General features: G+C 36.8%; 1 protein-coding gene across 1 annotated transcript in view; it reads left to right on the top strand.

The window, feature by feature from the left end:
• Window positions 1–21,363, top strand: part of ADAMTS6 (ADAM metallopeptidase with thrombospondin type 1 motif 6) — a gene marked incomplete at both ends in the record, with an annotated part of 150,480 nt that extends 129,117 nt beyond the window's left edge. The window contains 5 exons of the mRNA XM_084305203.1: window positions 3,819–3,948; window positions 6,771–6,975; window positions 13,951–14,127; window positions 15,434–15,590; window positions 21,254–21,363. Of these exons, the coding sequence (XP_084161329.1) occupies window positions 3,819–3,948; window positions 6,771–6,975; window positions 13,951–14,127; window positions 15,434–15,590; window positions 21,254–21,363 (779 nt within the window). The remainder of the gene's footprint in view (window positions 1–3,818; window positions 3,949–6,770; window positions 6,976–13,950; window positions 14,128–15,433; window positions 15,591–21,253) is intronic.
• Window positions 21,364–22,014: the final 651 nt, after the last annotated feature.

Below are 22,014 nucleotides of genomic sequence, written 5' to 3'. Positions count from 1 at the left end.
ATGCACAATGCAGTTTCTTACCACCCGCTGACTGATGCCCAGCCAGACCCTGAGAAGCAGCCCCCACCCCAGCCAACACTCTCACTTCATTGTTCACCATGACCCCATATGTTACGGGATACCCCTCTGGTCAGCCTGGGCCAGCTGTTCTGGCCGTGTCTCCTCCCAGCTCCTTGTGCACCCCCAGCCTCCTCACTGGCAGGGCAGCACAAGAAGCTGAAACATCTTTGTCTCAGTGTAAGCATTGCTATACAACAATTAAAACATTGGTGTGTTATCAGCATTATTCTTATCCTAAATCCAAAACACAGTACCATGCCAGCTACCACGAAGAAAACTAAATCCCAGCTAAAACCAGGACAGACATATATCTCATATTAATATCTTTTTCATAAATAAAGCTTTCTTTGAAATGATCATGATATTTATGGATAACCTGAGATGTCTAACATTTGTAACCTGATTGAGAGGGCCTACTTTGGGAAAGTTATGAGTAGATATAATCAAAAAGGAGATCTCTTTCCCCCAGCAGTAAAGCTGGGGCTCTGGATTCAGGGACTGCAGTAGAGTGAAGACTCCATTATTAGGCAGGCACCTTTGGTCTCAGTATGGTTAATAATTTTGAAATGAGACAAGGTGGCATGTGCTTTTGAGAGGTGACGCTCAAAGTTATCACCTGCTAAACAGGCAGTGCATTAGAAGTGAGATGTTTAGTGACGAGTCTAACTCATCTCCTGTTGGTCAGGAACATTTATGTTGAGGCCACACATTTTTCTGTGCTTAGGATCCAGACTGCAAGGTTCTCATGAGAGTGTTTTGACTTGAACTGGCGCACGCTTCATTGGGTTAGAAACTGGCTGGATAGCCGGGCCCAAAGAGTTGTGGTAAATGGAGTCAAGTTCAGTTGGAGGCCAGTCACTAGTGGCATCCCCCAGGGCTCGGTGCTGGGGCCGGTCCTCTTTAATATCTTCATCGATGATCTGGACGAGGGCATTGAGTGCACCCTCAGTAAGTTTGCCGATGACACCAAGCTATGCACATGTGTTGATCTGCTCGAAGGTAGGAAAGCTCTGCAGGAGGATCTGGATAGGCTGCACTGATGGGCTGAGGTCAACTGCATGAAGTTCAACAAGGCCAAGTGCCGGGTCCTGCACCTGGGGCGCAATAACCCCAAGCAGAGCTACAGGCTGGGAGATGAGTGGTTGGAAAGCTGCCTGGCAGAGAAGGACCTGGGAGTGATGGTGGATAGTCAGCTGAATATGAGCCAGCAGTGTGCTCAGGTGGCCAAGAAGGCCAACAGCATCCTGGCTTGTATAAGAAACAGTGTGGCCAGCATGGCTAGGGAGGTGATCGTCCCCCTGTACTCGGCTCTGGTGAGGCCGCACCTCGAGTACTGTGTTCAGTTTTGGGCCCCTCGCTACAAGAAGGACATCGAGGTGCTTGAGCGGGTCCAGAGAAGGGCGACGAAGCTGGTGAGGGGCCTGGAGAACAAGTCCTACGAGGAGCGGCTGAGGGAGCTGGGCTTGTTCAGCCTGGAGAAGAGGAGGCTCAGGGGCGACCTTATTGCTCTCTACAGATACCTTAAAGGAGGCTGTAGTGAGGTGGGGGTTAGCCTGTTCTCCCACGTGCCTGGTGACAGGACGAGGGGGAATGGGCTTAAGTTGAGCCAGGGGAGGTTTAGGTTGGATGTTAGGAAGAACTTCTTTACTGAAAGGGTTGTTGGACACTGGAACAGGCTGCCCAGGGAAGTGGTGGAGTCACCATCCCTGGAGATCTTTAAAAGACATTTAGATGTAGAGCTTAGGGATATGGTTTAGTGGGGACTGTTAGCGTTAGGTCAGAGGTTGGACTCGATGATCTTGAGGTCTCTTTCAACCTAGAAGTTCTGTGATTCTATTTTGGATTAACAAGACTCTGTTTTTGTGTAAGTGGTAGTAACTATATTTTTCAGGATGCAACGACAGTTGCCTATTAAATAGCAATTCCCAGTTTCAGAATGAAGAGATTTCAACTGGGACTACATCTCCAGAAAAGTACTCTAGCTGTGTGCCAAAGAATAGTCAAAAAATCTAAAAAGGTAGGGAAAATGAGGACTTTTTAAACAAGTATTCCGGGTCATGGTGTAGCCAGGGATGCAAGACTCATGGGTCCAGTGGCAAGAAGACATTCATCTAGCACTGGCAGGTCTTGCTCTCAAGATGGTTTCTACATTTTACATTAGACTGTAATTGGACAACAACAGGAATAACCCACGAGTTAGAAACTGCAGACTTGCCATGTAGCTGACTAAATTAACTAGTCACAGAAGTACTGTATGATCAAACTTACTGCTCCTGGATCTGCGGCTTCATGAAAGAGTACATGCCATCTTCAAGACTATAGTGAAAAATGAGGTTTCTCTTCTCCACGTTCTTTGTGCATAACGTCAGAGAGACATATGTCTCACATCCTGTATGTCTCGTAACGTCAAAGAGACAATGCTTCTGTGCTTAGACTGGGACGCTTCTGTTTGTAGCCAAGCAGTATGCTTTATTAGCCAAACTTCAGGCATCTCCAGGTTAGGCTTGACTTACTTGGAAATAAATACCTAAGTTCCATATAGGTCTAATCTTAGGAACCAAAGATTTGGTTCTTGTCCATAATGGATAACAAAAGAAACAATTGAAAGGTAAGTGGGCTGTTTAGTGTCTGAAAACCACATTTGTGTAATTAATCTTATTACTGTACATGTCTATCTCCTATAAAATGCTTGTCTTAAAAAGAGACAAGGCTGTAAAGTAAGTTGGCACATATTTGAAGCCAGGATGTTTTAATGCATTTGTATTTGTATGCATCTCAGATTTTGGAAAAAGTTAAGTAATTGCTTCTGTTTTTAAGAATGTTTTAGGGCTTTTTTTCAATTTGTATTGTACAAATAATCCTGTTATTTCAGTACTATGACCACTTGTGTTCAGTAAGAAATGAATATGAATTGCAGATCCACAGTTGTATTATGCTAGCAAACATAAAGCTTGTTCTAAAAACAGAGAGAAGGCCACATGTACCACTGTTTTCAGCAATGCTTGGAGCTGCGTTGTTATCATATATCAATGGTTCTTTAATGGCTTTCTTTAGATTCTGTTTTATAAAAAGTAGAAAATCTGCCTAAAGTGTTACCTTGCAATGCTGTCTTGACAATGGTATGCCATTACGTTTTGGAGCAATAATCAATTCTGAACAGCCTGTTGATGGTTAACATAATGAGAGAGGAGCTGGGAGTGACAGGCAAAATGAGCATTCACAAAGACAAACTTCATCTTTCAGAATGAATAATACTTCTATTATTTTAATGAAGAAAATGTTTATAGGACGACACATATAAAATTGCAACACTGTATTCCAGTATTGCTGTCTTATTTTAAACCAGAGCACATAATAATTCTGCAGTGAAGGGTGACCACATTCTATTTGGTGATATTTTCTTTGGAAATCAGTGTCTTTTACCAAGATGGGAGGTTAGATGGAAATGGAGGTTGTTTATTTTTTTTTTTTGCAATACACAAATAAAAACAATCTGTTAGTAAATCTATAAATATATTCCCTTTGTTTTAGAACACAACAGCAATTTAAGATCCTCTCAGTGGGGTGGCCTAAAATTAAAAGAAAATGAAAGATTTTGTGTGGTCAGGGGCATTCAGTCAATTGGAATTCACATCCTTGAAGCATTCAACCAGTTAAAGAGGGATAGCAGGATTAATAATCAACAGGTGAAATACACTTTTATTCAACAAGCAGAAGAGTAAGAATGATTAATTAATGGTGTTTAATTCCATCCTAAGGTGTGCAGAAACAAGAGGTGGTGTGTAAAAGACTGGATGACAACTCCGTTGTACAAAACAATTACTGTGACCCTGACAGTAAGCCTCCAGAAAACCAAAGAGCCTGCAACACTGAGCCTTGCCCACCTGAGTAAGTCAGTTATCACTAAGATGGATCTGTTTTGCATAGATAGAAAAGCCGTTGTAATATATAATAAATCCTATTGACCGAGTATGCTTAAAATTCTGATCTAGCATTAGAGATCTGTCCTACTAGAGATGCTATTTGTTTCGGGGTTTTGGTTATGGTTTCTAGTTCCTCTCGAATCAGTTGTGAAAGAAACATAATTCATCCTAGAAGAGGTCTGATCTGACTGAGAAACTGGCATTCAAACTACACAAAGCAACACAGACACTGTAAGTAAAAAGATACTGGCAAACAGTTTCTGAAGGTGGAGGTGTAAGGTGTGGTTCCTAGTGCTCAGAACAGAACTGGAGAACATTCTTAAACTAATGACAGAAGAATCTGGAGGTGAGGGGAGGCTTACTTTCCCATTATACTAAATGTTTACTGTATTTTTGGGTATTTGACTTTAAAATTTGGGTTGAAGTGTTCAGATTGGAAATGGTAAACCTAGAAACTGCTTAATAGACAAACCATTACTGGTAATAGTTACATCAAACAACTTTGTCTTCTTCAGGATTCTCAGCATTATACAGTAATACTGTGTGCCTTTAGGATTAGGTGCGTACTTGGTTAAGTCTATTTTGTTTTATATTTAAGGATATCTGTTTGCTATATATTGAAAAGATAATTAAAAACACAGCAGCTCTTTTGTTCAAAAATAAAATTTGGCAAGAACCTATAGCATAGCTTAATCTTACTACAAAAACTGTTTAGAAACAGCTGTGATATTTTGCACTGGAAAATAATTTCAGCATTTGCACAAGAGTTCCTTTCTGAGATAAAAAATGAGAGGTACAGTATTGTATTGTTGTATCAGGCCTTGTTCATTCTCAAGCTCTGGTTAGCTTAAGTTCAGTGATATTTTGTACATACAGTTTAACTGGGTGTGAAAATCATTAATGCTGATTAGTGTAGATATCACAAAATAAGGAAATACTGTGGCCTCTTCTATATGTCTGTTACAAACTGTATGTCCCCACTGTTTATCTGTAAATATGTGCTTATCCTACACGTATGCTGCTTGTATAATACTGTTTAGTGTGGCTGTAAGTGCACTAACTGAACTCTCACACCATGTACCTGAAAACAGAACTTGGGAAGTGGTCATGTTTTGTCAGTTCCTTTTTACCAAACAAATCCCTTTCCGTTCCTTTGTGTGATTTAATAGTTCAAAAATTAGCATGTCCAAAATTGTGATAATATAGTTACTCTGACATACATTTTTTTGTTATTGGTTTGTTCTTTAAATGTCAGTTCAAAAACAAACAAAAAAGAAAAGAAACCACAAAGCAGGATGATTCTAGATTATACATTCAGTACAGCAGGGAAATCAGTGAACATGGTAAAAACCAACTCAGCAATGTTCAGAAAGTGGGTAGTAAGTCATATATAAGCATATACTTGTGTATGTCAGAACAGCTGATCCCATATCTGTCTTCACCCTGATGGTCCCCACAGGGTGAATACAAAGTGCCAAACTCCTAAGAAAGTATTCTTGATTCCTTAATTTTGTAAGTATTCTAGAAAGAGGTTGTTCAAAGAGGTTGTCTTTTGAGATAGTTGCCCTGAGAAGTTTGATCATTTTGGCTGGAAAATCTATCAGTCGGTAAGGCTTACTCTTTAAACAGAGTGGCCAGATATTTCCTGTTCTTAATTAATACAATTCTGATTTTCTTCTTGTGATTACCAAGAACTATGAAAATGAAAAGACCTATGTTACTCCACATAGTGAATGCCAGTTATATTATGTTTGAGGCTTCTGAACAACAGCAAAGACTATGTTTGTTCACATTGCAATAAGTGATGCCTAAAATTCCAGATTTTAAGAAAGGATACAGGACTATCTCTGGATCTTTTGGGCTGTTTCATAGTTCTTTTCCTAAAAGGTGAATAGCACTCTGTTGTGATAGAGTATAAACATAAAAGGTATCTGAGAATACTCTTGAGCAAATCATAGTATCAACTAATAATTAACAATATAGCCTCTCCAAAGCTCTGAAGACCTTCTAATTCTCCCTGGCATTGTAAAAGCATAAGTTTGTTGAGAATCACAAATTAATTCTCTTTCACTGGGATAATGACAGAATATAGCATATGTTTGAATCACTCTGTCTTACTGGGCTCAAAATTAGCAGAAGAAAAATTGTTTCATTGATTCAGGTTCATAATAGAATACATTCAGTAACACAAAGTGCAGCAGCAAATACTTTTGGCTGAGGCTTCAGACAATGACATCTTACAAGGCCACTCCAAGTATACATCCAGGAACTGACATACCTGGCATTTTTGGCATGTTGACAACATGCTATAGCATTCAACTCTCAGACTGATTCTGAGATGAAATTTCATTTTGTTGTAATGATATGAGAAAGGCAAACACCTAGGCTTATAACATATTTTTTAACCTACTGCAGTGGTTCCCAAACATTTGCAATTGCAAACCACTTTCAGATGGGTAATGTCATGCAAGTCCAGTGCAAATCTGCTTGAGTAACTGAAGTTTTGTCAGTATCAACTGTCCTTTCTAACTACTGTAGTCTAGGTTGGAAATTGCAGCTCTAGAAAAATATGAAGTGGTATTATTATTGGAAGATATGATTGCAGTAAGGCATAAATTAAAAAGTTAAGTGAAAAGAACCTAAGTTTCTACTTTATTTCACTCTGAATAGATGTATTGTTAACAGTGATTTAGTTTTAGTAATTTAAACTATTTGGATTATGGGTTTGTTCAATTATCTTATCAATTTCTGACGTGTTAATAGAATTTCCTAACGTTTTCTGTCCAGATGGTTTATAGGGGATTGGTCAGAATGCAGTAAGACCTGTGATGGAGGAATGCGTTCACGAACAGTTCTCTGCATCAGAAAGATTGGACCTTCTGAGGAAGAGACACTGGACAATACCAACTGCTTAACACACCGGCCTATTGAAAAAGAGCCCTGTAACAATCAGTCCTGTCCCCCACAGTGGGTCGCTTTGGACTGGTCAGAAGTAAGGAAATTTTGCTATGTAAACTCATTAAGACAAGAACTCTGACCACTGAATATTGCTGCATTTCCTACTGCTGCTCAAAATGTAAATTATTAATGAAAAATTCAAAACCTGAATGATTTGGATTATTGAAGCAGTCTTTGTCATTCATATTTCTTTCTTCTTTTCTTCTGTGTTGGCAGTTCTGTTATTTTGTCAAACGATTATGACCTGTTGCTATTAATCATAATAGAAAAATAGTAAAATATGAAATAGAATAGTAAAGTAATAATAATAAAAAAAAAAAACTAGATAAGCTTTCAGTATCAGATCTTAAAGAAAAAGTCAATTTGCATTTCCATTGTTTCTTGAATGGGAAAATAGCCGGAGAGAAGAGTTGATGGGATTATACTATCAAAATCCAGAGTAAACTGCAAGACTTTTTTTTTCTGAAGTAGCCATGCTCATGTAAAGCATCACCTTTTTTAGCAACATGCCCTAAGAGGCAGACCTGAAAATTAGTATTCTCTTAACTGAAGAAAGCATCTTTTGTTCAATACGGTGATTTCTGTTTCAGCATAAGTCCTTATAGTGATTCAAGTATTAAACCTGAAGGATGTTAACCAGTGCAGCTGAAAGAAGACAGATTGGTTCAGTGATATATTTGAGTGGTACTCCATCACATGCAAATCACAATGCAAAAATGGCTCCATATTTTTTCAGATCCATCTGTCCTGGACTCTTATATCACCTCTCTTTTTATCTCAATGTAGCCTTTGTAGTACTTACAAGTAAGGTTTTCCTGTCTATGGCCCTGCTGTCAAATGCAGCAATATAATATAATTATTCTGATAAATGGATTAAACAGTGTTTTAAAAATAATTAATTTGGAGCTGTCATACTGCTTCTTGGAAAATTATTCCTGAATTTCACTTTTTGAATTGCAAGAAATATTCCAATTCCATACCAGTTTGTACGTTTGCTTTTGTTATTGAAACAAACCCTTTGTTTTGAAACAAACCCTACTTCTTTTCCAGCTATTATTCATCAAAAAGGAATTTACCCTGATCACATTGTGCTTTCATGTTTCAGTTTGAAGTCTATATGTATTTCTACATATTACCCCAAAGGCGATTTTGTATGTGCCTTGTTATTTTGTTTCCTGCCTCTACTGAAAATAACTATAACATATGGTGTATTGGTATACCTTTTTCTGTTCCACAAACATCACATAATGATTAGTTAAGCTATCTTACATTCTGTTAGTACATCCATAACTTTATCCTCCTTTTTTTTTTTTCATTTCAGTTAGTGATTTACCAGTTTAAATAGAGATTCTTGTTTGTTTGTTTGTTTTTTAATGTTTCTCTTTGTACTGTAAGGGTTCTTTTTGTACTGTCAAATTTCACTTCATTTTAGTTATTCTTGTCCTCAGGGTTTCCGGTTCTTTCTTTAAAGCATACCTCTTTAGCACCAAGGTCAGTTAGTTACTTGTGCTAGCTGCTAATTTCTGTAATTTCAGTAACACAACAAATTAAACCACTGTTGCATGAGTATCTATCATTAAGTAAACTATGAAGAAATATGAATTAGATCCAGTCGCATGACTGATCCTATAAGGTCTTTGCAGATAGCATCTCTGAAACACCATTGAGGATAACCACTTGACTGGAGGCCAGAGGTTAGAAATCTTATGCTTCCTCTTTCTGAAAAAAAAAAAAATAAAATAAAAAAATTGTTGGAGTAAACTGGAATAATCTATCAATGATAAACCCATTATTCGTTATATCCCGTTTCCTGTATACTTGCTTGTCTTGAAACAGTCTTTCATTCAAAATAAATTATAAAGCACTCTAAACAATCGGGAAGGTTACTGTGCTTGTGATTGCACAGATCTCTTCTATCCACGGGTAGTTTTATCTCCAAAAATCATTACAACCTCTGGAAATTCAAAGCATGAAGAAGGAGGCCTACCAGCCTTACTCTGAGTGGCCATACTTGTAGTACTGATCAGCTCTTTCCATATTTTTTAATACAGGTTCACAGAATCATAGAACAGTTGAAATTGGAAGGGACCTCTGGAGGTCATCTTGTCCAACTGTCCTGCTCAAGCAGAGGCACCTAGAATCAGTTCCCCCAGACCATGTCCAGCTGGCTTTTGATACCTCCAATAATGGAGTCTTCATTCATTATTAGTAATAATAGTCTAAACATTATGGCAGAACTTAAAAGTAGTAATATCTTCATGTGTTGTGAGCTACCATAGAAGGTGTTGAGGTTCATTTCCTTCCTTTCTGGATCTCATGCCTATATAATCTCCATGCGTTCTTCTCAGATGAAGAAACTACTTGTGTAGACTTTTTTCTCCATTATGTACATTATTTTTCTTTGAACAAAAGAAAATGTGTTACTATGCTATACTCTTCAACTGTTTGGCTTTGTTTCATGAGGAGTTAATTGTCATTTTAGTGAACTTATATGTAAAGAAAGTTCTTTTTTTTAAAATACAGTGTGAACTTCTGACTTTTATTTTGTTTTCGGTACTTTATCATACAGATGTTTTTGGTTCTAAACCTCCTGTTATTTGTACCAGGTTTTGTAAATGATTTGATATCATAAAACAGATATCTTTCACAGATTGTACCTGGATCTGTCTCTAGTTCTATACAGTTTTAACATAACAGATATATATTTTTTAATTGATTCTATAAAAAGTTATCAGTTGTATATCTTGAAACCTCTAGGAAGAAACATTTATTTCAGAAGCTTTTATCAGTTTAGAGCAGGACTTCATGAAATGACACAGTGAATTTTAAAATATGTCTTGGTCTACATGTGGAACAGTATTTTTTTACCCCACTGTTGGCTGGCATTTCACACAAGAAATAGGGAATTTAAATCAAGGCAGAAAATATTTTAAATGGTTCTTGTCCTTATCTAAAAAAGTATATAGCATATTGCAGCTTGTCAAGAATGAATTTGACTTCGAAGGAGCAGAAGGGGAAGGAGCTAGAAGGAAAGAATGGATGAGTAGAAAAGGATGTTCAGTTGAAAACGCACATCATATCTGTGGCATTGATAGTTTTAAGCTCTTTGTGACCATTACCATGGTACTTCATTTCTGGTTGGAATATTTGGACATTGTCTCAATACTAACATGTAGTGGTATCTATTTGACAAATTATGGAGCCATACATATATGTTCTAAATACTATCAAATATAAGCATTCCCTTGTTGCTGCTTTCTGCAGACTTTACTGACTGTTATATCATCGTTGAAAATGTCAACATAGGAGCTTTCACATCCAACCTTTTATAGAGGTGGAATGTGTTATAATTTTAAACACAAATATTCTCATCTAAAGGTTAAAGCTCTGCTAAGCATCTGGTTGTGAAAAAGTGCTGACTTCTTTCTTGTACAAATTTTACCTGATGATAACATTTTAATATAATGAGGAAAAAAGCTTTTTTTTTTTCTGCTCAGTGTTCCTAGAAAGATAATATATATATATAAATCCCTTTAGTAATATACTTCAAATATATATATATTTATATGATTTTCTGACAGAAGCATGAAAATGCTGCCTCTGTTTTTGTACAGAAAACAAGAGTGAAAATAGAAGAGTCAAATAGTGCTTCCCTTGAAGCCAGTGGAAAATTTTGCTACATTTCTCTGGAATGCAAGGTCTAAAGCTTTGCTTTTATATGAAAAATAAGCAATACTAGGTAAAATTAAGAAATTTTTAAAATCTTTCATATACTAATGTAGTTGTTGAGCATCAGTATAGTTACATTTTTTTTTACTTTACATGGTAATGAACAATAAATTAATTAACAAGAAATTTTCTATCTTGTAGGACAGAGAAACAAATTTATTTTGTAAACATAGAGATTAGTTGATATCTTTAAGAGAAGGGCAGGAGCCCTGGAAGTGTTTCAGGCCAGGTTTGATGGGGCTTTGAGCAACCTGGTGTAGTGAAAGGTGTCCTTGCCTATGGCAGGGGGCATGGAATTAGATGGTCTCTTCCTACCCCAAAGCATTCTATGATACTGTGTTTCTATAAAAATACCCACACCTATATTAAAACTGACAGTGGCTTGTCTAGCAGAGTGTAATCATTGCAGCTAATAGATGTAATATTTTGGATTTCAGTCAAATTTTCAATATTGTTTCTCACAGTATCCTTCTGGACAAGATGTCCAGCATACAGCTAGACAAAACAACTGGCTATTGGGGGTTGGGCTCAGAGTGTTTGTAGGAAATAGGGTTACATCTAGCTGGCAGCCAGACACTAGTGGGCTTCCACAGGTTGCCTTTTTGGGGCCAGATCATTTTCATGTGTTCATAATTGACTTGGGTGCAAGATTTGAAGGCATACTTAGGAAGTTTGTGGATGGCTTTAAATTAGGAGGAGCTGTTGACTCTGCCAAAGGTAGAAAGGGCTTGCAGAGAAAGCTTGACACACTAGGGAGGCTGGGCAATCCCCAACCATATGAAGTTTAACAAGAGTAAGTGCCAGATTCTGCACCTGGGATGGGGCTACCCCGGCTATATGTGTAGGCTAGGGTACAAGAAGCTGGAGAGCAGTCCCACAGAAAGAGATCTCGGGGTTCTGGTTGATGACAAGTTGAACATGATCCAGCAGTGTGCCCTGGCAGCAAAAGGATCAACTCTGTACCCTGGGTTGCACCAGGCACAGCGCTGCTAGCTGGTTGGGTCAGGGGAAGGGATTGTCCTGCTCTGCTCTGTGCTAGTGTGGCCTCACCTTGAGTACTGTGTGCAGTTTTGGGTATATAAGAAAGACATAAAACTGTTTGTGAATGTCTAAAGGAGTGTCTAAAGGAGGGCTACAAAGATGGTGAAGAGTCTAGAGGGCAAGATGTATGAGTGACTGAGGCCCCTTGGTTTGCTCAGCCCCGAGCAGAGCAGGCTGAGGGGAGGCCTCATGGTGGCCTGCAGCTCCCTCACGAGGGGAGCAGAGGGGCAGGCGCTGAGCTCTGCTCTCTGGGGACAGCGACAGGACCCAAGGGAACGGCATGGAGCTGGGACGGGGGAGGGTCAGGCTGGGGGTTAGGGAATGGTTCTGCACCCAGAGGGTGCAAGGCTGTCAGAGTTCCAGAAGTGTTTGGACAAAGCTCTCAGACATCTGGTCTGATTTTGGGGTGGTCTTGTGTGGAGCCAGGAGTTGGACTCAATGATCCTTGTGGGTTCCTTCCAGCTTGGGATGTGATATGATTCTATAATTCTTGGGTAATATCAACTTAAAAAATTTAATACTTTGAAGTAGTTGAGGTGAGTTCTTCTGCACACTGTAAATTACTTCTATATATTTCTAGATAAAATAGCAAAAAATAAAGTTTTCTTGGGAAGAACCTTATCAGAGACAAGTAAATTTATTTTGCATTCACATTACTGTTAGTCATGACTTCCGCTGAGTCAAAAATTCAACAGGCGTGTGATAGTGGGGAACATGATTTTCTGTTTTTCTTTGAATGGGTATTTTGTCTTTCACATGCTTTGGAGACATACATTTGTGTTAACTTCTGTTGATGCTTTTTAGTTTTGGTGATTCAGTATTATTGTAGACAGCCTGTTTCCTTACTTTGCTTTCAGTTCTGGGTACAGGGTGTAGTCCATCTTAGTGGAATTTTAACTACGAGTAACTCCAAAAAGTTTTTTTGGTATAAGTAGCTGAAAAATTTTCCTCAAGTTGCAGTTTAGACATAGATTTAAAAATATGTTTTCAAACAAGACTAGAAAAAAGATACACCTAAACTCCAGTGCTGATCCTCAAACTCTTGTTTATTTGCTACTATATTCTTGGGATTATAAAATTCCATAGGCACACTGGATTTTGACATTTATTTAACTGATTATCGGAAGTTCGACTTTCTGCCTGTCTTGATGCATAAGAGAAGCTGAGTGCCAACCTCTTCCCAAAGTCACGCAGTGATTCACATGCTAGATATTTCTCCACATATCCTCTCCAAAGGCCTCTATTAAGAAGACATTCTTTCAGCATGTCTAACGATCTGAGTTTTCAGCTGGTGATAGCTTGCTATTTGTGTTTTTATAGTATTTCAGGTTTTAGAATGTACCACCCAAAGTGCAGAACACAACCCTCTGCAACTCTGAGGTTCAAGTCTTTCTGTCTCCTGCTGTTTCTCAAAGTGAACTGATCACAAATCTGTAGACTACCCTTATGATGGTGGTAGGTCCTTCCAGCCTTCTCTCTCTTTCCTGTTGGCTTTCACAGAATGCTCCATTGCCAGGAAGAGGAGATTGAATGCAAGTAATTTTTAAGCACTGAGCTAGGAAGGGGTACTTGCTTCCAGTTCCTGCTTTAAGGATTTATACATGTTATTTGATTTTTTTTCCAGAAAACATGCAATATTCCATAGAATTTGGACCAAAATAAGTTATGATTATGACACGGCGGACCTGACATATTCATTGTCATTCTCTTTTGATCTCTATTTAGCATCAATATTTAATTCTTTCTTAATTTCAGCCAGGCAGATTTTTCTTCTCTTCCTTCCCTCCTTCTCCTAGTTTTCTAGTAGACATATGCTTAGCGTGTACAAGATTTGTGTTAAAAAAAGTAGAACTGAGTTCTACTTTGTTTCTGAAATAATTACACTCAAGTTTGTTTCATAATAATGATGCATGTGGCAGTGCTTTTTACTTTACAGCAAAGTGCTTATCTTAAACCTAACCTAAAGGTTTTCATGTACAAAAGCAAATAATAGAGACACATAAATAGCAAAGGAAATGTACTTTTATTAAATTAAACTTATAAAAGATTTAACTTAATAAAGCAGTCATCAGCCAGCTTGTTCATGTTTGTAATAATTTTAAAACTACCATTTTGGGAAAATTATAGTTTACTTGTAAGAACATAAATATATCTTTCAACTTCTCCATACTATTTCTTAAAACTTGTACTGACCTTTTACTGGAATTTTCATTATTTGTTTGTACCAATATTTTTTCAGTGCACGCCAAAGTGTGGTCCAGGATTTAAACACCGAATTGTTCTGTGCAAAAGCAGCGATCTTTTAAAAACTTTTCCAGCTGCTCAATGCCAAGAGGAAAGTAAACCTCCAGTCCGCATCCGCTGTAGTTTAGGTCGATGTCCTCCTCCTCGCTGGGTGACTGGAGACTGGGGACAGGTAAGATAGTCCATATAAACATTTACTGCTGTTAGTCTCCTACTCATTAAGTATCAGGCTCTACCACCTACTAAGCATAAATGTGTTACTGGAAATGAATAAGGGATGGTTCCCATGACTGAAGCGAAAGCTTCAATCAGTTTATTTCAGATTGAAATATGGTGCAGAGTGATTATTGTCGGCTGAACTATAAAGGATTTGTTGACAATAATCTGGTTTCTGCTGCATGAGTTTCCATATGCATGCTTTAAAAATGAACTAGTCCTTACTAAAGTTTAATAGAAGGGGAATTTGCAATACAGCAATGTTGCAAGTTTAGTTTTAACACATATAGAATTTAATTTGAGAAACTTCATGGAAATACAAAGCCATTTTAGTATATTTTACTGTACAGAAAGATACATAGCAGCCCAAAGAACTGAGGTTTTTTTTTTTTTAATTTTTTTTTATTTTTTATTTTTTATAGTTTTGTATAAAGTATGCTTAATTATTGAGGTTCTAAATTATTACAGCACAGGTTGAATGGTGCTGCCATTTATGGAGTGTTCCTAAATGGGATGTACTGGGTTTCTTTTTTTTTTTTTTTTTTTTTTTTTAAATCTTAATTATGATAAATTATGATACGTGTATATTAATTATGATACATGTATAACTTGATATTTTCTAAGTTTGCTGATAAATTTGCCTGTAGTGAAAATAAAACACTTCAGGAGATTAACTAATCAGGAAACAATCGTTTGTGGTATTACAGTATAATTCATATGCAGTCCATCTTTTCTTTTACATTAGTTGTTCAGATACATTTTTATCTTAAATTGATCTAAGTCTCAAAACCACTGTTTAGATACAGAAATTCAAAAACGTTTGGAAACCACAAAGTATTTTTGTTTGAAAGATACTTCTCTTTGTTCCTAGAAAAATTCTGTTATCAGATTTGAATTCTTGTTGTCCTTGTTTTTTTCTTCTCTTTGTTCTAAACTAGATGATTTCTCTATTGAAAATAGGCACTTAACCTCATACATGATATATGAAATAGTGTAAATTTTATTCTCTTACCTCAAATCTGAGCAGTTTAAGAAGCTAACATTGCACTGTTTTATTTTCTTTGAAAGACAAATGCTTGTATACTGTCAGAAAAGAAACATCCTAAATATTTTATGAAAATAATTTTCTGTATTAACCTAGAAAATTGCCTGTGTGTACATAGGCTAATGTGCACATTTGTTCCTGACTGCTCTCCTGTTGTCTTGCTTTATTATTAAAAGTTGAATCTGAGTTGTTTTACTTTTTTCTGTCTTATTTTTAGTGTTCTGCACAATGTGGTCTTGGGCAACAGATGCGAACAGTACAGTGCCTCTCATATACCGGACAAGCATCTAGTGAGTGTCCAGAAACACTTAGACCTCCATCAATGCAGCAGTGTGAAAGCAAATGTGACAGTACTCCCATTTCCAACACGGAAGGTAAGTTTGCCATCTTAAGATAACGTAGTCTGAGTGAAAACAAAGAAAGAGTGAAGTGGTCAGTATTACTGCATTCATTTATTATTAGAAATCTACATTAAATCGTTGCCCAGACTGACTTAATTTTTTTGCAATTATTGTCTAATTAGTCGATGTAGTTCAAAGGTGAAGTCAGTGAGAAGCTACATGCTACATACAGGTTCTTTGTTTAAACAAACAAGCAAACAAACCATATGTAGCCACGGACAAATTGCTATAATTTTGTGTCATTAATCTTCCAGTCTTTGTATTGGTGAATGGAAATGTTCATGATAGCAGGGATAACATGATATGTTTCTTAATCCATTGAGTTTGTACTCACTCAGCAGTGGAGCAGGCAAAATTATTTAATCACATGTTCGTTGAAAAACATTTAATGCTACATGGTGTAACAATTCTGTTTTTATACTTTGACTGACTTATCAGCTTCTTCTAATTAACTTTGAATTTCCTGTATTCATAATGCCTGTTTGAAATAATTTCAGTATGTTTACACAATACAAACTAATTTAATCAGACCATTATCTGTCTTCATCATAACATAATTTATGTTACAGATATATTAGATAATAATGTCAAAATAAGTGTGTTAATGTTTATGAAGGGTTCCAGGTCTGGACTCATAAATTCCCCGTGTAAACCTCTTGGGAAATTCTGTCTTCAAAGTAGAATTTGAGTGCTAGGCAGCAAAAAGTTTCCTTGCTGATCATAAAAATCTAGAATAGTTGTTCACCAGATGATTACATTCCATTTTGTGTGGAAGGGAAAAAGCAGTCAAAAATCATCATAATAAATCACGAAACATTGAAATCACGAAACATTGCACAACAATTGTAGTTCTTTTAAAAGAAGTATTCCCCAAATTGTGAGTGCTTCACTTGACAATCTCAATATCACTACTCCTTTAGCATAATTAATGTAAATGGAGTGGCTTTTGCAGTGGTTCTCCAACTGTACTGTAGGTTGATGTCCTGTTTATATGGAACAAGTGCTCTGATTTTTACTTAAAAAAAAAAAAAAGGAAAAAAAAAAAAAAGGAAAAAAAGGCTAGTCTTTCCTTATTTGACGTTCATGTAATAACCTTCTGTATCCATTTAGGCTCACACCGTAGCTTCAAAATTGTCATAAAAGTCTGTCAATGTAGACATCTTAATGAAAGAGAGCATACTAAAATCTTCCTAGGAATACACTGATAATTGATTGTGAGCAATTTGTCACTTGGAGTTTTTAACTTTAAATAGACACTCATCATCCCATGTTTTCATTAGAAATACGTCATCATAATAGAGTTTTCCTTGGTCACTTTAATTTCCATTGCTATGTTTAGTACTCTTAAGTAATCCCTAGGCAATTATTATCAATGTAGGAAACTTCCTCTCCTTTAAGCTCAACAGCTAGCTGTTATTTTATTTCCAAACACAGAAGTTGTCTTTTTTCCAAAGTAATGAAGGTAGTAAAATATTTTTAAGTGTGCATGATTAAGTCTTAGTTTCCTCTTCAAGATGAAAAGGTCAAGTCATTGCGTTAGTAATTCTTTAACACCAGGAAAATAAGGCGATCTGTTTTTTCTGTCTGGGATTTTCTGTCTGAGATATATGGATACTTAATGTTCATGGACTTATTTAAAGAAGAGCTGTGCAGGGTAGCTATGAAAAGCAAGTCTGTTGGCTGTAGTGTTTTCCAGAGACCCAGACCTTCACTGGAACGTTGTTGGGATCCACAGAATGAAAAAAGGTGAAAAACACTTACATGGTATTCCAGCTGGACTTCAGCTCTTTGGCCAGCTCCATAGTGACAGCTATGCAGCATCATTAGCATGGTACTTTACTAGTCCTAGGAGTAATTAAAAGGAAGAAGATGCTAGGACAATCTTGTCCAATAGAAAGACAGTCATATTGCCACTTAGCACCCCATTTTTGTTTTTGTCCCACACTGAAGGTCTTTACTGGAAACCACTGATTATTTGTAAGTGGTTAAGTGGCTCAAATGGCTCAGAAGTAAACATAATCTCAGAATTTACTTACAAATTTAAAATACCTACATCCTTTCAGAAGAACCTAGCTGCAATCCATGAAATAATAAGGGTGCCTTATCCCAAAGTAAGACAAAAAAATGTTTTCTAGTTATTTTTTTCAATATTTTTGTAATCATTTCTTAAATATAAATCCTAATTTATAAACATTTCAGAACTATTAAATACTGAATATAAGAAGCACAAACTGAGTATTCGCAAAATAATGTGCCTGTATTGCACATTTTCTGTTTGTACTTTGGCCTTAAAAATCCTTAGATAAAAGAGAAGCTGACAACTCTTTGTGCACGTATGTAGCAGTGCCTATCTGCCTGCACATAGGGACTTAGTCTGCATGCCATCCAGAATTATTGTGTTGTGCTTCGGGCTCCACTGTGGGGAAAAGCACCCTCAGCAACCAGTCATTGCTTTGCAGAAGGGTTAGGCTTGCTGAGTGAATTCCCTTCCTATTTCAAACTGCAGTGAACTTCCTGGTTCCCTTCAATCCCCAAATTCTAGTGCTAGCCAGTGGGACCCATTCATCAATTTCTGAACAACTTAGTTTTGCTAACCCAAGATAAGAAAGTACATATTTTTCAGCACATTTTTCAGCAAGTGTAATGATCACATTGGTAAAGTTTGGAAGTGCTTTCTTGGGGAAAGTGTAGGTTGTTTACATTAAATAATAGTAAAAATTCTGGTTATATAGGATTAGTAAAAGAAAATTAACATGTATCTTGTCACATTAAACATCTCCTTTAGCTCTTTATTTTCAGTAAACTCTTCACTGGAGATTTAGAACATTGTAGATAAGGTTTTGAGGTAGCTGCTAAGTACCATTACATTCAAAGCTGGAATTGCGCTCCAGACAGCATGTACCACACGATTTGAAATGTATTCAGAATGATTTTATTCTCTAAGTATGTATGTCTGCTGAATCTAGACTGCTAAATGCCACCTGAAACTTTACATGACAAACTATTTAATCTATGTTTATGTCATTTCAGTTTCCCTTGTATTTTTTGTGGTAAGCCTTTGCAGTCTCTTTAGTTGACAGCACTGTGACATTCTCTGCTTTATTACTGTAATATGATACTTGGTATCATAATATTGTCTATCTGACAAGGAAAGGAGAGATTAATATATGTCTTTTATTGAAACTTGCTAACAGTAGTTACTAGGAACAAAAAGAGCTCTGCTAAACCTCTTCCATTCAATGACAGTCCTGTGAAGAATAGGCTACTTCATCAACCTCTGTATCTATTTCAAAACTGATATTTAAAACAGAAGTTGTGGGCACCTTCCAGGATATTGTCTCACTGCTGTCCAAATGGCACTGACTGAACAGTGTCCAGGTTTAGTCAAGAGGAAGAAAAACATTAAGAAACATGAAATGGGATAATTTCAAATCCTACTTTTAGCAAAAATATAGTTAGTGGCTTTTCCTGTATTTAACTAAACACGGTGTGTATGGGGTTATTTGGGGGATTGAATAAACTTTTACATCTCATCAAGATCAAGTGAACCTTTTTATTCCTCATTTTATTTATAAGTCACTACTTTTCTCTCCTATGTTCTCAGTGGTAATAAACACAGGGACCTGAAATATTTCTGGAATATATTTGACCTCTTTTGGGAAGAGTTTTTGAAATAAAGTAGTGACCACATGTAGTTACAAATGGAGAAACATGCCTCTTTCAAACAGCTATGCTCAATGTCTTTTCTCCTGACATCCAACTCTGTTTTCAAATAGAGAATTAAAAATTAGAAAAATAGCGCATAAAACAAAAGGTAGTTAGAGTCAAGAATTACAATGAAAGCACTATATGTGAGTAAATAAAATAAAAATTTAAATCATTTCATGCTTTTACTTGTCTAGCTAAAAGCATGCACGTGGGCATTGTCAGAAGTACCATTAAGTACAGACCCTGAGTTCAGTGCCACTAATGCTTTCCTAGGTTCAAATACTAAAAAGTCTCATCTGCATATAACTTTCTACTACAGCATCCTTGCAGCTTGAACCCCACTGCTCATAGCTACCTTTTCTGGAGGAAAAATATATATATAGAAGACAAATAGGAGTAGCTGAAGGATTGTACGTCCAGATTGTGTTTGTTTCACTATTACTTCTTGCATGGCTTGTGTGTCTCTGTTGTCTTTTTCATACATAGTTTATGGACACTTGGGATTCAAGGACTTTTGTTCTGTCAGGCCTTTGAGCAACAAGATCCTGGCCTTCACTAAAGTCTTCACTTTTAGACAGTAAATCAACACAGTATCTGATAATGTTCAATGTACAGCTAGATCCAGTCCTTTTTATTCACATTTTCTTTATACCTATTTAATGTGAGAAAGATTGTAGGAGAAATGAAGTATCGAATGCAACCTTGAAAACTTACAGCATCCGAGACAAATTATTTTCTGAAATAATCCTTCCTACATCATTTCAGATTTGTGGGTTTTGCTTTTTCTGTGTATACATCTCTTCCTTTTTCCTACCCACAAAACAAGGCTCCTTGCCAAAGTCCTATTTTAATATCAGCCTGGAAAAAAAAAATACACAAATGCTATTAACTGGAGTGGTAACTCCTGTATCAGACACCTACCACAATATTTACTCCGATGAAAAGCAAATCTGCAGTAGCAAAATCTGAGATGTAGAACCTGAGTGTAAAATAGAGCTCTTGGATACTGCTTTATGTCTCTTACATATCACACTAAGAACTGGGTATAGACCAAACTATTCCATTCCCTATTACCACCTTCTTTCTACAGAATGGAAACTGAGCCACAGGAGAACCATTGCATATTCCTGCAGTGCTCCTGTAATGAACACCGACAAGTCACTGCAGATACAGCTGGTGTGGGATGGAAAGAAAGGAATCCTTGCTCCATGTGACAGAGCTCTTGTTCCCTTCCTGGGACACTTACCTGCCAGTATGACAAGGGCTGCTGAGGCAGTAAGCCCAGCATACAGGGAAAATGGAAATATGAAAAAAAAAAAAGCTCTTGCATGCCTATTACAGGCATAAAAGTGCCTTTTTCTCCTGTGTAAAAGAAAGTGTGGACACATGGAATTGAGCCTCAAGTACAACATTTGGCCAGGTTGCTGAACTCACACTGTTGGTGCCTTGATTTGTAACACTCTTTGTTTTCTCCATCCCTGTTCACTGCAATGCTTATACTATTTCAAGGATTCTTACAAATGCACAGGCATGGTACCAAATACTGTGAATTGTGTTAGATTTTGGATAACCTCTCACAGATGAATGAAATAACTCCTGAGAAAGAAGCTATAAAAGTATTGTTAAAAAAAAAAAAAAGACTCATGTTTCCTAGCTGTCTAAAGTGGTCATTTATTGCAATAATTTTTATTTTTTTATTTTTTTATTTTTTTTTCAAGACAAATTGGGCACACTTCTGAATTTCTGGGAGAGAAGACCTGCAAATGATTTTATGGCTTTTAAAAATATACTGTATGCACTAAGATGATTAAGGAAGAGTAGTTACAAAGAGGGCAAGGTGGATGGGTAGAGCAGAAGCATGTTAAATTTTCTTTGTAGTTTAATTTTTATTTCTGATTCTTTTTCTCTTTAATACCCTTAATTATTAGAGTGCAAAGATGTGAACAAAGTGGCATATTGTCCACTGGTGCTGAAGTTCAAGTTCTGCAGTCGAGCATACTTCAGACAGATGTGCTGCAAGACCTGCCAAGGACACTGACCCACAGAAAGCATGAGAATGTGCCTTGTTGTTACCATTGTGGAAAAGTGTCCATCGAAGAGAGCCACACAGTGGAATGAGATTGACGTCCTTGCAAATGCATTACCCTGTGGAAAACGTAACCACTGGTCAGCCCCAGCTGACAGGATTTCAATATTATTTTAACTTCTGTGAAGTGGGATTTATTCATCCAAAGTGCTGGACACAGTATAAGGAGGGCATGCCAAATTGGAAAGATCCACACAACACATATAGAATAGCTTACTGTGGAACATTTGTGTTCTTTTGACTAAATCCAATAGTCTGTTTACCTCCTTGGACCATTAAAATAATTTTTATTATGGACTTAGCAATGACACTGAATCCATTTGTATTTAAAACTGTTTAAAATGTAGCTGTTATGACTTGGTCTACTATGGAAGTAAAGAAGAATCAAAAAAAAATGTTAAGTCATAGCTTAAAAATGTTAACTATTTTATCTCACGACACAGCACCACAATTTAAATTATAAAATGAGCTTGGAATTGTTATTTAAGGAGCAGATTTTTTTTTAAATGTATTTTTCCTTCATTCCATCTAATTCCCTTTGGAGTAATCCATATTTCCTGAACACTGCTGTGAGCCATATATAAAACTATACTCAATAGAACA

This window comes from Netta rufina, assembly GCF_964035555.1.
Source record: "Netta rufina genome assembly, chromosome: Z".
Classification (NCBI taxonomy): Eukaryota; Metazoa; Chordata; class Aves; order Anseriformes; family Anatidae; genus Netta; species Netta rufina.
This window is presented reverse-complemented; position numbering and strand designations above follow the sequence as displayed.